Source organism: Polypterus senegalus, chromosome 7 (genome assembly GCF_016835505.1).
Source record: "Polypterus senegalus isolate Bchr_013 chromosome 7, ASM1683550v1, whole genome shotgun sequence".
Lineage (NCBI taxonomy): Eukaryota > Metazoa > Chordata > Cladistia > Polypteriformes > Polypteridae > Polypterus > Polypterus senegalus.
In genome coordinates this window covers 121,240,916-121,259,706 of record NC_053160.1, presented here as the reverse complement: position 1 = coordinate 121,259,706, position 18,791 = coordinate 121,240,916, and the positions used below count along the sequence as shown (strand labels likewise).

Here is an 18,791-nt window from a genome sequence, read left to right as displayed (position 1 = left end):
ATTATTTCTTCTCACAAAAAACCACAAGTGACCACTGTTGCCCATAATCCAGCATCTGCAGTATTTAATATTAAGTTGATGTTTCCTGCCATCAAGTGGTCTCCTAAACTTTGGCTAAGTAAAAGCTTCAAATTTCAATCAGTCCTTAGGTGCTCATTTTTGTCCAACATGTGCTGTAAGTAAAACTGTGTTTAGTGGCATTTATTAAAACTAAATGATATGATGATTGGTAATCAATAAACAAACTCCCTAAAGCTTTTTAAAAACTGAGTGATAATGATGTCCACCTGTCCCAGACTGAAATGCTTATCTTGTTGTTAAATAAGGTAAATAAAAATATATGAAATACTGCAAGGCACACAATAGTTTTTACCGACTTTTAGATGTTGTATTGATAAAAAAGAAGCCTGTCTATGCTTAGCATAACTTGCTCCTCTTTTCAGACTTTATAAATGTATATACTCCATTTGGTTTAACAGTTTCCTTCATTGCTCCAGACTCTTACACCCAAAATTCTGAAGTATGAGAACCAAATTGTGCATGTCAGTATTGGTCAGAATTACAGAAAATACATTTAGTCACATTGACCTAAAGACTCAGTGGTTTGTGTAGTAGTTACATGTTCCGCCCAAATCTATCTGAGTTTCCTCTGCATACTAGGACACAGAAAGAACATGCAAACTCCATTCAGGGAGAACCCAGGACATGAAGCCTGGTCTCCTTACTGTGAAACAGCAATGCTACAACTGCACCACTATACTATACTATACTATACTATACTATACTATACTATACTATACTATACTATAAATGAACAATAGATACATTAATAATAGGAAATACATTGAAATAGATAGTAATAAATAAATAATAACAACTAATAATAATAAAAACAACTGTAATAATAAATGTTCTGCTTATAGATAAACTACTAGGAGCAGATCTGAGGGCAGTGTACAACCACAGAGTTTAAGTCTGGACAGCCAAGGGGTAGAAGCTGTTGTAGAACCTGTCAGAAATGGGTTGGATGCTATGGTACCTTCTGCCAGATGAAAGTAGGACAAAAAGATCATAGGAAGGGTTGAATTCTCTGGAATTTTTGGATGCAGTGCTTAATAAAGATGTCATTAATGGAAGGTAGACCAGTCCCAATGATCTTTTCTGCTGTATGTACTATCTGTTGTAGGTCCTTGCAGTCAGAGACACTTCAGTCCTCATACCAGAAGGTGATGGTGCCCCTGTAGAATGTGGTGATAATGTGAGGAGGTTTGCTTGCCTTCCTCTACTGCACATCAAAATGGAGATGCAGCTGCAACTTTTTGGCTATTGAGGTGATGCTAATTGGCCAAATAAGGTCAACTGCCAGGTGCAGTTTGGTGTTGTTAACCAATTTCTCTACAGAGCCATTGATGTGCAGTGGGGTGAACACAGCATTGGCCTTTCTAAAGTCAACACTCATCTCTTTCATCTTATCCAGGAGTTGTAATGCTGCCAAGATAAACTTAAATTCCTGGTGATGTTTAAATTTAGTAGATGTATGGATGGATACTTCAATGAAATGATGCAACAAAAGATTTCTAATAGAATGAATTGTTGGTGCAAAGGCAAAACTACAAATGAACCTGCTGTATCTGATCAGAAAATGCAGCATCTGTCAAGCATTTTATTGCTTGATAAACATATTTTGTCACGCTTAAAAATTAAATAAATAGAAATATCCCTATATATTTAAATGTCGGTTTTTCTGTTTACAATTGATCGGGATCCAAACACTAATGTAATAGGTAGATGTCAGATTTGGAACAAAATTCCCTGAAACAAGTAAATAATGTAATGACCTTACTCTACCTTGATTTAATTGCTTCCATAAGGAAATACCGCTAATAAAAATACCACAGGCGCCCAAATAAAACAGTGGGCAACATACGCCAGCCGTAAATTCTGGGATCAGATTTAGTAATTACCACCTAATTCAATAACTACGATTCCAATGCAAAGTTGCTCCTGTGACCATAAACCTTACTATTGTGCTCGGAAGGGGCATTGCTCTCTAAACACTCAGAATAAAAGCATGCTTTTCTGCTACATGGAGGAGTCACCATCTGGTTGAATTTAATCTTCGTAGAAAACGATGCCATGGGGCACAAGGGACGTAAGTAAACAACGATCAGGTTACCGAGTTTATGTGTTTTTTGACTTGGGACATCTCCACTGTTCTGAATTTTTTTTTTCACCTAATTACATAGAAAGAGAGAATTGTTGCTAATTAGGTGGACTTTTCCTGCCAAGAATAAAGTATGATGAGCCACATGCCAATCAGCAGTAGTTGCTGATGGATGATTGTTTTAATGTGCTTGTACTTCTATTCCTGCTCCTCCCCAGCAACTCTGATCTTCTGCAACATACAATTTGTTTCAAAAGATTTGCTTAATGTATAAGTAGAGTGTTTACAGAAAGAGAAAAATGAAAGACAACACACTTTTCTTTGCATACCACACTGGCAATATTATTTTATTAAAGTGCAAAACTGATTTGCAAAGAACTTTACTGTTCAAAGTATTTTTCAACACATAATGACATTTTTTGCAAGACAAAATATAACAATATTCTGTTCTTTGTTTATCCTTCCAAATAGATCTGATAGTTTTCAGTCACTTCCACAATCTATTTGCTCTTGGCATATACAGTAATTCACTTACATTTGGGCAACTGATTTTTTTGTTTTATTTAGAATCACATTACATGTTATGTAAGCCAATGGAAATGGTAGGCTAATTTCAAATGTGATAGCCATCTTATTGCTTTAGTTGTTGGCTGTCTATACAAAACATAATCTTTATTATATCCTGTGTATTGTAAATCAGTGTAAAATTGAATTTTCTTATTTTTACAAAAAATTAAGTGACATACATACTTGCACAGTAGGGCAAAAAAAATTGCTTGGTACGGATATAAGAGTTGTTGGAAAATAACAAACAAGAGTAATGCAATTATTAATTAACATTGTTCAGTGTTTTGGTCAATCAGTATATAGTTTGTAAATATCTGCATTTGTCATTATATCACATACCGAATTGTCAGACATTTTGCTTTTTATGTGTAAAGGGGGCACACAACATTTTATTTTAGTTTTTTGCTGAGGTGCCCTCTCTGTGGAGTTTGTATGGTCTCTACCTCTGTGTATGGTTTTCCTCATGATAAGTCAGTTTCCTCCCCAAGCCCAAAGACATGCAATTAGTATGACTGGCTACTCTAAATTGGCCCAATGCAGTAATGCAGTAACCCTGTCATAGGTTGATATCCTGTTCAGAACTGGCTCCTCCACAGTCTGGTTGGCTAACCTCTTGTGCTAAGATAAACCAAAGAAAGTGAGCATTGAAAATTAATACTTATCCCTCTATATATAAAATCCAACGTCTGTCTGTCAACTTTTCATGAGAGAACTACTTAACACAGCGTTTCTCAACCTTTAAGTATTTGTGGCCCGAGTTTTCATAACAGTTTTAATCGCGCCCCACCTAGCATTTTTTTGAAATGTAGATGCATATTTTATTATACCTACTTAACTTTTATCGACATTTATCTAACTCTATATTTATTGTTCTAGTATCAGAATGTCATTTAAGTTAATTTGTTTTTGTTTCAACAAATGTTTTTTTTATATTTTTTAAATCTTGTTTTCTTTTTTTCACATCTCCGTGCGCCCCTAGGGGGGCCTGCCCCACAGATTGAGAACCACTGACTTAACAAATTTAGATTTGGTTTTTTCAATCATTTTCTTGAACATTCCGGTCGATTTTGCGACTTCTTTCTCAGATATCATAGTTCACTTGCGGTGCTGATTTATTTGCACACATCCGAGAGACACAACAAGCTAATGGGAGGGAGTAGGGGCCCTCCTAACTCACATACACTGGCCTCATGGAGTATGTCTTACCTCTGCTTAGCTAGTGAACAAGAGAACAACTTAATGGATTTAGATTGTTTTTTTTCTATAATTTGCTTGAACATTCTGGTTGATTTTGTGACTTCTCTAATTGCACTAACAATCATAGTTTGCTTGCAGGAGTGATATTTGTGCTAATCCGAGACAGAGGCTGTGGGCCTAGGGGAGAAGGAAGCGTGACGTCAGGAGTGGGGAGGCAGGGCCCTTTTCACTGTCCTGTTCCACTACTATGCAGGCAGAGCCGCGAGGACGGCTAGTCTATATAAAAAAGCAAATGAAATTAACAATAGACTAAAGGGCATATATATATATATATATATATATTTATATATATATATATATATATATATATATATATATATATATATATATATATTCTTTAGAACAGTGAAGAAAAATAAAGCAAAACATCAACAATGTTTGGGGCACCATGGACTAACCCAGGTACGGACGAATGAAGAAATCATCCATCCTTAGAACTTCGGCAGGGTTTACACAGATGTGTCTTTTTCCTGTGCCTGGTTCAAAATGATGATGCCTTACTACTGCTGGGTTGTTTAAATGGCTAAAAGAATGGGGGAGGCGGGACTTTGATTACATCAGACTTCATCTGACCAGACAAGGTCCTCTTGGCCAAGGGTGAAGGTAAAGAATATTTAGCTGATGTGCAACCCTCAACTCCCTCACCATGCACCTTGTACACCAGAACACACATTCTTCACAAATGATGTAACACAACATAAATAAACACATGCAATAACAAGTATAAACATTGTCAAAATAACATTGTAAATCTTAATATTATGTTTTACTTTATCCTGTAATTAACTTGCATTTTGATGGCATCATTGAGCATCACCACTTTAGAACTGGTTGCTCACTAGGAGATGTGTCTCATATGCTATATGTCTATAATGTCAAAGTGTGTTGTTACTAACTGTCAGCACTTCATTCTAAATAAAGGAAAGTTTGGTCAGCTAGGGAAAACTACTTTACTTTCTCAAGTAATTTCAGTTTGGTTTAGGCTTTATGCCTAATTTGTGATTACGAGTTTGTTTAGATCTTATTTGATCACTTGCTTTTTTAATATCTGTAATCCTAACATTTTTGAGCACTCTTTTTTCAATCACCTGTAAAATATCTGCACCACTGATTGCCTGAATTGTAGAAACTTCATCTTCCTTGTTATTAAGGATCTTATTATGACACATCTATAAAATTATATCTATCCCATAACCCTAATTGATTTAAATATGTTGAAGAATAACTTTCTATACAGTATGTATTGCATTAATATACAGTATATACAGTACACACGTATCAATCAATCAATCAATTATGGCTTCTTGAGGGCTCTAAGTAAATCAAGAGACGAGGCTCCAAAAGAGATTCTTTAAATCCTACTGCCTGGTGATGTTTTTTTAATACACAGTAAGTAAGGTAACAGCATCATTATCTAAGAAATCTGCAAGTATGTATTTTGAAGTCCATTTTGGGTTGCCTTGAACAGCCTCTCAGGAAGCGTTCCATCTCTTGAAAATGATAGCAATATTTTCTTTATCTTCGTCATTCCTCCTATTATAACACCCCCTCATAAGGTTTTAAATATAAGGAGTGATTTCTTAGCCTCCTACCTGATATTCTTGGGGCATTCTGGCTCTCCATATCTTGGATTCTGCACTTCTGGTTACTTCCTAACAATAAAGCAAAGCATGCTCTGAGGCAGTTCTCAGCTCCCCTTTTAGTGGTCCTCCCTGTACTTAATGAACATTTAACACATAGAGATTGAGGAAACTTGGGCAGTATCTATCTATCTATCTATCTATCTATCTATCTATCTATCTATCTATCTATCTATCTATCTATCTATCTATCTATCTATCTATCTATCTATCTATCTATCTTTTTGTGTTTACTAAATGCAAGCCTCTATATGTGAGACCACCAGCAAAATGTCTAAACCACATGGCTTATGTTACAATTGTTATTAATCCTGGATAGACAAGTAAGACTTGGAAAAATTCTGAGCAATCTATTTAAGCATTCAACTGTATCTTTTTTATCAGTAAATGCTGTGTGTTTGTGTCAGATTATTGGATTGCGACTGCTTTCACTTGAATAAATGGCTCTTGTGCAGAATTCTTATCAGCAGTAGTAGCACACTTTAATTTTTTAGTAACTAAAATGAGTGCATTCTTACAATGCAAGCTTCAGTGTTAAATGTTTGTTTATCCACCGTAACCTTTTCCAAAGGCCTTACTGATGCGCTCTACAAACTCTTTGCCTGTTGCTGTATCTTTATCCCTGACTTAACTGTATGGCTTGTCTTTGGCTATGCCTCTTGTTTACTTTTACTAAGCAGCTTCATTAGTCTACCAGTCATCCATTCAGCCATTAACATTGCTCATATTTTAGAAGATTCTAAATAACATAAATCCTGCTGTAATAAATGTCTTTAGCATCACTTGCTTTGCCTCACCTTTCCATTACCTCTGTTTACCCCCAAGAGCCTAACTCACAGTAAGGAATGGAAATCACCATCTCAGAAGTGAATAAAAGGCACAATTAAATTCCCCTTTGTTGCTCACAATTAATCAAATTACACTTTTTAAATACCAATTAGCTTTGGAATACATAAGATAACATTTTACGCATAACAATTAAATAATTGCATCAATGTTGTCTGAACTATAGCATATAAGAGACTCTTATTATCAAATAAACAAGAACTGAGTTTTCATTATTTAATGTTCATCGATCCAATTATTTTTTAATAATCAGAATTATAAATGGGATGTCAATTCACATGTCAATAAAAAAAAAATAAATGTGACAATAATTTCCCCTCTAATTCAATTTTCTCCATCAACACAGCAGTAGTTAATACTACTCCTCCCATCCCAAGAGCACTGTTTATGGATTTGTAAAATATGTGCGTTTTTCCAATGTTCACACCCATTTTATATGCGCATTGCCCGTTCTTCTAGTAACATGTACATTACATTCATTGGTGTCTCAGAGTTGACTGCTGTGTAACCGAGTGCAAGTGTGTGTGTGGATCCTGCCATGGACTGATACCACCACCAAGATTTACACTTGATACTCCTGGGAAGTAAGATTTGAAGTGTTTTGACACTGAATTGAGTGTTTTAGGATGCTGATTACAAATACCCAGCCACTGGCCATCTTTGTAGCAACCAGCGCTGATCAAGAAGGTGCCCTGAAGGGAATGGTGGAACACACAAGTAAAACCAAGTCAATTGCCTGAAAGTTTTTAAGTCTTCCTGACACCACATCAGTGTGAATGTGAGAGGAAACCCTTGCAAAATCCACTGATCAGATTAAAAGTCTTTAACATATTTGCACATTTGGCAAATTAAAAAAAATACGATAAGGTACCACCATTTGGCTACACACAACTTGAACTGGTTTATTATTATTTGTATTATTTGATTAATATTATGTGAATTGCTAGGATGGTGAAATCAAAGCCAAAGGCAGTCAACACTGTTTTTCAGACAAAAAAAAACATCACAGCACTACAGATAGGTATCACAACATTGAAGGTTGGGGTGTAAATTTAAACTGGTATGTATTGGTTTAAAAATTTGATTATATGAGCAATGTATTGGGTTTATATATGGCCTGGATATCCGGAGTTCCCCAGGACATTGAACAAAATAGGACAAAGAAATGTACTCTGCAGCCAGTACTGAGCAAACCACATAACTGCTGAGTGCTTCAGAACATATAACACCTTTAAATATACTTAATTTAGCTACTTTGTGGTCAAGGAGTGAAGCCTCCCCCCGCAACATCAAGTCAAGAACCAACTCTGGGCAGATAATCATTTCAAACTGGGGCCTATTCATGCGACACCCACACTTAGCCTCACAGTTACTAATTGACCCCATCACAACTGTTTTGGGTATATGGGAAGAAAACTGGGCTACCTGGGTAAGAACCCACTTGGTCATGGCAAATTCCACACGGACAATGCCAGAATGAGGCATTCAAATGCAGAATGTGATATACATGAGGCAGTGGTGTTAGCACCTGCTTCAAATGCAGATATGTATAAGGATTTCCTTTTGATTTTTTTTAAAGTATTAACGAAATAAATATTCTTTATAATAAGTATACACTTTAACAAAAGTAAATATACATATTAGGTTAGTGTTTATCTCACAAACCATTGCCAAAGATAATATTAGAAGCAATTTGTCAGACACAGCCTCACTTAGCTTAATCTAACAGCATCTTTCTGGGCAGGGAAATCTGATTTGTAGAGAATACCACTCCGTAACACAGAGAAAATAAAAAGCAGCCAAAAAGTTATGGAAAGTTTCATCAGTTTACTATTTTACTTTCTAATAAGAAGTGAGGCAGGAGCTAATTCATGCTTTCTCCTTGTGAAACCACATACCAATAATCAGAAAAATTGAAAACATTTTAAGACATGAGCTATACCGCATGTTTTTCTGTCACATTCTTATTTATTGTCATTTGATAGTCCTGCACACCTGCTTGAATAAATTTGTCTGTGGGATGGTTAAATGGCAAGGACTGGGTAGCCTACTGGCTTGGCGCTGTCACAACTGTACACACAGATGGATTTGTTTATCTGCTGCAGTGTTAGTTTCCTCCTCTCCACTGCCATTAAGAATATCTCTTGTAAATCACTTCACATGATTTTTCATCTAACAGACCCACTTATTTAAGTTCAAGTATGCAAGGGCCTGGCACACATGCACAATTCTGTCAATTAAGCTAACAGTATGGTTACTGGGATGTGGGAGAAAACATCTATGCAGACACAGGAAGAACATTCAAATTTTACACTGACAACAACTGGGCATACGATTCAAACCCAAAATTATGAAGGTGTAAAGTAACTGTGAGGAAGCAGTGTTAACAACAGCTACCATTGTGCCAGGCTAGATATGATTATGTTTGACTTCATAAACTGACTAATGCTTTTCAATGTGGTATATTCAGAGCTGGCAAAACATCACACTTCTTTTGTGATTAGCCCTCTACCTCCCCACTCCACAGGCATGAGTTTGATTCATTGCCTGGCCAGTGTTTGTGTGTAGTTTACATTGCTGTCACCAAATGTACAGGCGGTTTTTCTAATATAATAAACACATGAATGATGTTAGAAATTACATACATACTGGAAAAAATATCTATACAAAAAAGACATTACAATTTTATGGAGTCTGTGTCCAAGTACCACTTATTTTGTCAGCACAAGTGACATTTTCAGTACATTTTGAGTTACATTTTGAGCGTGAATGTTTTATGGTCATGTGATTTTTGGCATTGTTTTTGAGTGGTATCACTGCCAAAATTATCTGAGAGCGAAAGCAACAGGAATTTTGCTTTTTTAAAGAATAGAATTTTGTCCTTGCAATGATGTGTAGAGAAGGGCCGTGAAACACCACTGATTTTAAGGTTTGATTGACATTTTTGCCATGGGGAACAGGGGGTACCGAAATGGATACAACACCTGCAGCAAACCAACAAAGAAATGCCATACTTATAGTTTAGTTCCAAGTTATTGAGTAAACTATGCATGTTCCCTTTTGGAGGGCAAAGAGGTGTGCCTCGTGATTGGCTGGTTAGCATTGAGTACTCCCATTAGCCAGAAGAACAAAGTTCTGCCCTTGTCTTGGTGCTTTCACTCTCAGATAACTTTGGTAGTGATACCGCACAAGAACACGACCAAAAATCACATGATCACTCACACTTAAAATGTAACTCTACAAATATGCTCGAAATGTAACTTTTGCTTGTGAAATGTGCTTAAAATGTAATTTGCACTTGTAAAATGTGCTCAAGATGTAAAATTTTGTAGCTTACAAAAATAGTCATACTCGGACATGGATTTTTAGCAGTAGTCTAAATCCATACAATTTTTCTACATTCATCTGGGCAAAGCTGCTCAAGATCTGTCAGGGATCAGGAGATGAGGGAACTCAGGATGATGAATCCACGAAGCATGGTCAGTAAATATGTTTGTCTATCTACAGTGTATTTAAAGTGATATACTACATTGGAATTATGAAATACAGTAACTGCATATGTTAAGCACAAATCAAGTAAAAAAGTATTTTCGTGCAGAAAAAATTAAAAAAATTGTTAGAAAGACATCCACAAAATTGTATTTGATGTCTTGCCTTACATTACTTTCACATACACTATTAATATGTAATTAAAGTAAATAAAAAGTAAACCTGAAAGAAAAAGAGAATTCAAAATAATGTAAGTGGATACATGTGTGAAACTAACTTATAGATAAAGCCCACTTCTGGATGTATAGGATAAGTGCAGTGATGTTAAAAGAGACCAATCATTCAGCATTAATCAGTCATGCAAAAAGCTGCTAAAAGAAGAATTGACAATTCTTCATTTAGAACAGAGATATGTTGCATTTTTAATATGGTTTGCCCCACAAGACTAAAGTGTCCTTTGTTTTGTCTTCTTTTTCTTTGTATTCTATAGGTGTATCCCTGTAGCAATGATAAGGAATGCAGCATTGGAAGCTTTTGCCACAGTCCTCAGAAGGGTCCCACCAGATGCTTGGCTTGCAGGAGAAAGAAGAAACGTTGCAACAGAAACAGCATGTGCTGCCCAGGAAATCACTGCAGCAATGGTATTCATTCTGTTATCAATTTTGACTTAAGCATTGATAAAAAATGCTATTAGATAGATAGATAGATAGATAGATAGATAGATAGATAGATAGATAGATAGATAGATAGATAGATAGATAGATAGATAGATAGATACTTTATTAATCCCAAGAGGAAATTCACATTGTTGTTATTGTCATCTTTCGGTTAGTGTTTCAATGGGATACTCTACTAATAATTTTTTCAAAGTATCCCACACAGTCCCAAGAAGTTTGTTTGAATGGCTATTCCTAAAGAAAATGCTCATTAATTCTAGAGTCACTAGGTGAATTTGTGAGAAGACTTGGCTTCCTGGCAGAGAAGTAACGCAGCTCTTCTCAAAAATAACAGAAGTGAGAATCTGCGATAACTGGGGCAGGGCAGCCAAGTAAATAATGCAGACTCAAACCCCATATCGTTTAGTCTAGTACAACAAATAAGATTTTGTTTTGTTCCTTTATATAATCTTTTCAAGTGAGGTGCAGTATTTATATGTTCCTCGTATTTAGATGCATGCTCTCATAATGCACCTCAGGACTACTTAAGCTTTACATTTCATTGCTCTCCTCTGGTGACCTTTTGTCTTAGCTAATGTTGTTCTTGTTATATTGACAGTTTGTTCTGTCTAGTTCTAGGACGGACTGCTGCACTCAGTTTCTTATTTTATAGCTTAAAGTTATAGTTCCCTCAATACTGAATAAATTACCTTGATATTTTTTTTTTGTTGTTGTTGGACAAGAACCTCAAAGTGTACACAGTATATTTCAGCTTTGTGCCCCAAAGCACAGCATCATGAATGTAAAACAAAATCTCTGCACAGCAAAGATATGACATTTAAAAAGAATATTAATAAACTAGTTTAATTTGAATTTAAAAAGACATTCAATTTCCCTTCTTGAAAAAAGTCACAGCCTCCATTGTGGGAGAAGGGGAACCTGTAGTTTTTGTGGCCATAATTTTGAAGAGTCCTCTTTAAGCACATTCTGCAATTTTCTTTTAGAATTAAAAATAAATTTTAAATATGTTCTAATGGCAGTGAAGAAGAAAAATGCAATTACAAAATGATGTTACTTAATTATTTTGTATTATATTATGATGGTTATTTTGATTATTCAGAAATTTTATTACACAGGACAACTAAAATGTTTCCTGTTTAGATTATTTTTAGTTTTAGGTTTTCATTTCTTTCTGCTGCTCTCATTTTTTATAATTTATACAATTTATCCACGCTCCCTTATTGCTGCTCAGTTTCCTTTTTTTCCTTTTCTTGTGTTTGTCATTTTGCATCAGTGCCTTAGTTCCAGTTATGTCGTTTCTCTGTAAAAGTCAACACTCATTGGCAATCAGGACCCTTTAGGTGCAGTGGACACTCGGGTTACTTGGTAGTTCTATATGTCCCACCTACAGCATAAGCCTCAAAGCTGTGACATTTTTCTCATTTAGCTGGGTCTTTGGCTCCTGTTTATGCTTCTCCTTGAATTGTGGACTTTTGGTTTACTTTATTCTGTTTTGCTTTTGTTTTCTCTTTTTTTAATTCATAGCTTTTTTATATGTTTAAATATTTACACTTTAGTTTTGTACAGTTTGAATCTTTTGAAAGTTTGATTTTCTTCCTTTGTTTTATTATTTTAGTTAATAAAAAATGTAATATGAAAAGTTTTGTTTTAATGCCAGGTCATTTTGACCTGATTATGAACAATACATCCACTACAGTATATGTAGACATGTTGCATTCATAAAGTATATCATGCTGATATAATTCAAAAACATACAGTAGGTGATCCATCTGTTAGTAAAAAGAAGAGAGTGCCATAAACTAGATAAAACAGAAATTGCATTACTTTAATGATCAGCAATGCTGCCTAACAGCCCCAGAATCCCAGGTTAGGATGCATGCTCAGGCACTGCTTGTGGGGAGTTTACATATTTTGACCTGTAATGAGTTTATTAATGGGGGGTTCTTATCTTGTGCCCTATGCTACCAGGATAGATACTAGCTCCTCATGGCCCTGAACTTTAATAGGGTTTTAAAAAATAGACGGATAGATGAATTAGTTTAAGCAGGTATTGAAATTATAGTTTATGTATAGAAAGTCATAATTAGTAGTACTGCTCTGTTTAAACAGGCAGGCACTATAGCTGAGAAATGTAAAGACTCTGTGCAAATGTTGTGAGAGCAAAGCAGTATTATAGTATCACTATAAATAAGATGAAGACATTAAAATAAAAAGTAGTTAAGTGACACTTACAGATCAGTTATGCAGTAATACTGTAAATGAACATCATAGACCTGGAGAATTAGCGCATCATTCTGATAAATGTGAATGAGCAGACTCCACCAAAATAATGGAATGATTCACATAGACATGTCAATTGTTCTATCTATGAAAGAGATATATTTTAAAAATGGAACCTAGTAGAAAATATTCACAGAAGAAGGCCCAGTTTGACAAAATTGTAAACATTAATGAATAGTCAGTCAGTCAGTCATTGTCCAACCCGCTATATCCTAACACAGGGTCATAGAGGTCTGCGGGAGCCAATCCCAGCCAACACAGGGTGCAAGGCAGGAACAAGTCCTGGGCAGGGCGCCAGCCCACCACAGATTAATGAATATATTAAGACAAAATGCAAGATAAAATGACTTTCAAGACCTTACTTAAAGGCCCACAAATGCCCATTTGGCAATATCATTTTAAAACATTATGCCAGGGATAAATAAAGTTAAGGAAACTTGAAAACTTCAAACATTGGCACTAAAATTTGAATATATAATATTAATGTGCATAATATCTCACCTTCAGCTTATCTTGGCTTTTGTTTGAATGAGAAATGTAAATGGCTATAATAAAAATATTTAAAAGCAGTATCATTAAGGTAATTTACAGTCCTTGAAAGTGAAATTCCAGCCAGAGAAATATTACTGTAACATAAGAAGTCTACACAGATTTAAATATAATTAAACATACATCAAAGTACATAATCTCACAAAAAAGAAACTGCACACAGCAGGGAACTGAAAGCAATATCTTCACTAAAAATATTTATTTTCAGTGTAGACACATACAATGGCAAAAAAATGAATAAAAACTTTAAAAGGTCTCCAGGGATTTTTAAAAGCGAAAGACTGGTTTATTAGTCAAGTCAATAAAGTAATTTTAGCACTATTGGCAGGATAAGCCACTGCTTTACAAAGTGCTATTACTTTGCACTAAATGAAGAACCAGAAGAATTAACTCTGTTCTGCAAAAAATAATTTGATTCTGAAACTAAATGACTTAGTATGCATCTACTTTCAGTTTTTATCAGCATTAGAAAAGAATTTATTTTCAAAATCTTTCATAGTATCATCCCTGTCTCACCAAATAGTTGAATGCAGTATTTAAATCAGGAAATCTATTTGTTGCAGCAATAACAGTGCATATATATTGTAATGAGTTTCCCAGCTAGCAATATGTTTCCATAAGCAGAATGAGTTTGAGAATAACACATTAACAGGAATAGGCAAAGCAGGAGTCATTCAACACACATTTACAAATACTAGTTGGGGCTAATGAGAAATGCTTGGGGTGCTGAAACTACAAGTGAGGCACAGTGATGTGAAGTGGTGACAAGTGGTTGGCATCTGAGATAAGTGAAATGATAACCATATTAGTAAATGACTATAAGAAAACAGAGGTATAACATGGGCATCAAAATATGCTATTCTGATTCTGTTAAAAAAACTGCTTTTTGCCACAGTTGTAAAGACTCTAGAAGTGAGCTAGAGCAACGGTCCAACATAAGATAGATGAACAGAGGGAGAGTGGTGAGTGGGAGTGCAGTTTAATTAATGGATTTTCTCAAGCAGACAGAAAGGTGAGCCATTCTTTTAGAAAGTCAAGGACATACTGTATATCCTGTCTTAGTATGTGTGTTTATTTCAAAGATATGCTACTCATACACTGTACTCATATATTACCTTTGTATCTTTTTAATAATACCTTTAATGCATTTTTTTCACTTTTACTTAAAAAATTTTGTAAAAACAATACTTGTCCTTTATTTCCAGCCCCGGGAATGGTTAAATCTTTCTCGCAGGACGTATAACGCTGGTTGTGTTGTGAAGGGTTGGGGGGGGCTGAACATACGCTAAGGAGATGACGTCCGATCATCTATTGTCTTTCTGGTGCTGGCGAATTGCGTGTTCTTTTTTTCGCACTGCATGTTGATCATTTTAAAGCCTGTACAGCAGTTGTCCTTTTCCCACCTTGTATCTCTGCCGCTCACGTTGTGAAGGGGGGGCTGAACACATGCTAAGGAGTTGCAGTCAGATCATCTGCTGGCGAGCTGCGTTTTCTGCTTGTTGCGCTTTGCATCGATCATATCAAAGCCTGTACAGCAGCTGTCTTTTTGCCACTTCGCTTCTCTGCCAATTGGTTTGGGGGTGCTGAACCCACTCTAAGGAGAAGCAGTCGGATCATCTGTTGGCTTCCTACTGCTGGCAATCTGTGTGTTCTGCTTGTCGCTCGTCGTTGTTTTAAGAGCTAGGAGCACATGTATGTTTGTCTGCCAAAAGCATTCCATCAACTGCTTGGTTAGATGTCTGTGAACTTGTTTTAAATGTTGTCTCACTGCCTTGTCTCACGTGACGTTAAAGTGTCTCTCGCAGGACGTCAAATTGTCTTCATGTGATGTTAAAGTGTTTCTTGCAGCACGTCAAATTGTCTTCCGAGAAGGTTACATCTCGTCTCCCTAGTCTCCTTATAATAGAGAGATATATATTGTGATGGGTGGCATTGATCCAACTTGTGCCAACATGGGTGGACTGGCATTTCAGCGGGGTTGGAGAGAAGACTCTTACCCAACCAGGGGGGCAGTATAATGAAAGGCCTGGAGGAGACTGGTGGAAGAAAATTTTTTGTGTGATTGTAATTGTTCTTGAATCAGTGTACTTGTGTCTGGAGTCTGAGACCCTGGAGAACCCCGAATTGGTCTATATATATATATGGACTGTTCCTAAACCCCTCAAAAAACCCAAACATCAACACAGGAATCCAAAATTGTAACGCATAGTGATTTTATTACAAGGACAAGGAATAAGCAATGGCAGAGAAGAGCAAAGTACAACAAAAAAGAAAAGTAAGAAACCTCTCCAACTGCTGGGCCTAACCAAAAAGCAGTAATACAGGGCTAATCTATCATTAGTGTTCTCCCTGCCCACTTTCTAACACTCTGGCTTTCCTTCCTTCCTTTGCCCAGCTGCACCCTCATCACCAGCAACCTCCCAATTAACAGGACCAAGGGAAGTGAGCTATTCTTAAATTATGCCCCATACTACTTCATACACCCTGGAAGACTATTAATCCCTGATTTCATATAGGCAGAACCGCCCTAGTGGCACTTGGGGTCCTTGTAAATTTTCCTTCCTGCTGAAGTGTACTGGACAGGACCAGACTGATTGTCCTTCTATGTACCCTACTGAGACTACAACGCATTGTCCCTGATGGGATGGGGAACCTGAACTACCACAAAAGGATTAATCCACTCCTATGACACACTGGATCTTGAGTAACCATACTGATTTGTGATTGTATTGGTCCCTGATGATCAGCCAGGGATTGCAGATTACCTTAGAAGTGTATTCTCTGTTTAGAAAATATGTCATATTGGTGTGATCTATAAAAAGTATATATAAAATAAATTTTGGGTGAAAGACAAGTAACTAATAAATGTCCACATACTGTTAATTGTCATTTTAGCACATACAAATTGTGCTAATGGAGCATGGTTGCCATTGGAGTCTCTCAGGGGTATATTCTTGGACCATTACTTTTTCTGATTTAAATTGATGCCATTGATTCTGGTATAGTTAGTAAACTAGTCAAATTCACAAATGACACTAAAACTGAAATGACTGCAGACACTAAGCAAGCAGCAATCCTTAAAAAAATCAAAAAGACCTGGAAAACCTTCAATACTGGACGAACACCTAAAAAATGCAGTTTAAAATAGAAAAGTACAAAGTGCTAGATGTTGCCTAAAAGAACATCCATTACAAATACAAGATGGGAGACACTGTCATATAGGAAGCAATGCCTGAATAAAATTTTAGGTTATGTTATAAAAACTGTTGAATATAAGTCAAGGAACTTATTGCTCAAACTATATGATGCACTAGTAAGACTGCATATGGAGTATTGTGTGTAGTTCTGGTCACACGGACACAAGAAAAACACAGCAGCACTTGAAGTTGTGCAGAGGAAAATAGCCAAGTACACCACAGGCCTTAAGGACATGCCCTTCTGTGACAGACTCAGAGAATTAAATCTGTTTAGTCTCGAGCAGAGGAGACTGCAAGGGGACCTAATCCACATATTTAAAATCCTCAAAGGCATTGATAAAGTACATCCATAAACATTGTTTCTGTTCAAGTGGAAAGTAAGAAGAAGTGCGTTTAAAACAGAAACTACTAAGTATTTCTTCGTGCAAAGAGTTGTGGAACTCTGGAACAAACCACCGAGACATGTAGTTAAAGCAGAAACCTTCACCACCTTCAAGAAAAATCTGGATAATATATTGGGACATATTAGCTGTTAGCTAAACAAACAAGCTTGATGGACTGAATGGTCTCCCCTTATTTGTCAACCTTTTTGAGTTCTTATGAGTGTATGAGTGTGAAAGTAAAGAACTTGGGTCTTGTCAGGGTTGGCTCATATAGTTATATGTAATGTTAACAGGACAGACGTTGGGCCAACAATCTTGAGATTGGTTTACGTAGGAACACATGGATAGATTAACCTGTGTAAATATAAATATGTAATTACAGTGTGAAAAAATAGCATTAATCAAATACAGTACATCACTTCTGTAATTAAATAATTGATAGGTTAAGAAAGAACAGCATAATTTATGATGGATGCACACAGTACACACATTGTTGAAAACGTAGTGGCACCCACAGACTGTCTCAGATTTTACATCTTAATGTTGTATAGTTTTATAGGAGCAGCAGTTTATTTGCATGTGGACCATAATTTAGAAATTGTGATCTGGTTATTATCATTCACATAGCATCGCTGAACTCAAAGTCTATGTTATGTGTTTAAATGTTTAAATTAATGAGGTAGTGTACCATTACTAAAAAATAAAAAATCTAACAGGTTTAATTACATCCAGGTAAAAGAAGAATTTAACTTAATGTCCTTAAACAATGAAATAAAAACACAGAAAAATAAAAAAACAAAAGTTGCAAAATATGTTAACCAAATTTTTTTTATTTCTGTGCTTCCGCTGATAGAAATGACATGAATTGAAACACTAGATGGAGGAGGGCAGAGATCTACTTTTGTTTTTCTTTTTCTTAAGTTTTTAAAATGCTTTACTCACCCTTAGTGCTGAAGTAGGTGTGTTGTTCATATGGATTTTTAAACTTCACCCCAAAGAAAAGCTGCGCTTTTTATCAAAAGAAGCCCATCAGGCTTTTAAAGATGATATGGTGGTTATCCTACCCACTCATAGTATGAAATGTTAACTGATTTAAATAAAGTATTGATTAAGATATTGAACTCGCTGGTCACATTATTAGGTACACTTTGCTAGTACCAGGTTGGATCCCCTTTTGCCTTCAGAACTGCCATAATTCATCATGGCATAGATTCAACAAAATGCTGGAAGCATTCCTCGGTGATATTGATTCATATTGACATACTAGTAACACGCAGTTGCTGCAGATTTGTTGGCTGCACATCCATGATGTGAATCCCCTGATCCATCACATCCCAAAAGAGCTCTGCTGGATTGAGATCTGGTGACCATGGAGGCCATCTGAGTACAGAGAACGCATTGTCATTTTCAAGAAATCAGTTTGAGATGATTAGAATTTTGTGGCATGGCGTGTTATTCCACTGAAAGTAGCCATCAGAAGATGGGTACACTGCGGTCATAAAATGATGGACATGGTCTGCAACGATACTCAGGTAGGCCGTGGCATTTAAACAATGCTCAGTTGGTACTAAGGGGCACAAAGTGTTCCAAGAAAATATCCCACAACGTTACACCACCACCAGCAGCCTGAGCCGTTTATACAAGGCAAGATGGATCCATGCCTTCATGTTGTTGGCACCAAATTCTGAACCTACTGTCTGAAAGTCACTGCAGAAATTGAGACTCATCAGACCAGGCAATGT

General features: G+C 36.1%; 1 protein-coding gene across 1 annotated transcript in view; it reads left to right on the top strand.

Annotated features, from left to right (window-relative positions):
• dkk2 (dickkopf WNT signaling pathway inhibitor 2) overlaps positions 1-18,791 on the top strand; it is a 106,562-nt gene that overhangs the window by 48,854 nt on the left and 38,917 nt on the right. Inside the window, exon 2 of the mRNA XM_039759215.1 lies at positions 10,454-10,604. Within this exon, the coding sequence (XP_039615149.1) occupies positions 10,454-10,604 (151 nt within the window). The remainder of the gene's footprint in view (positions 1-10,453; positions 10,605-18,791) is intronic.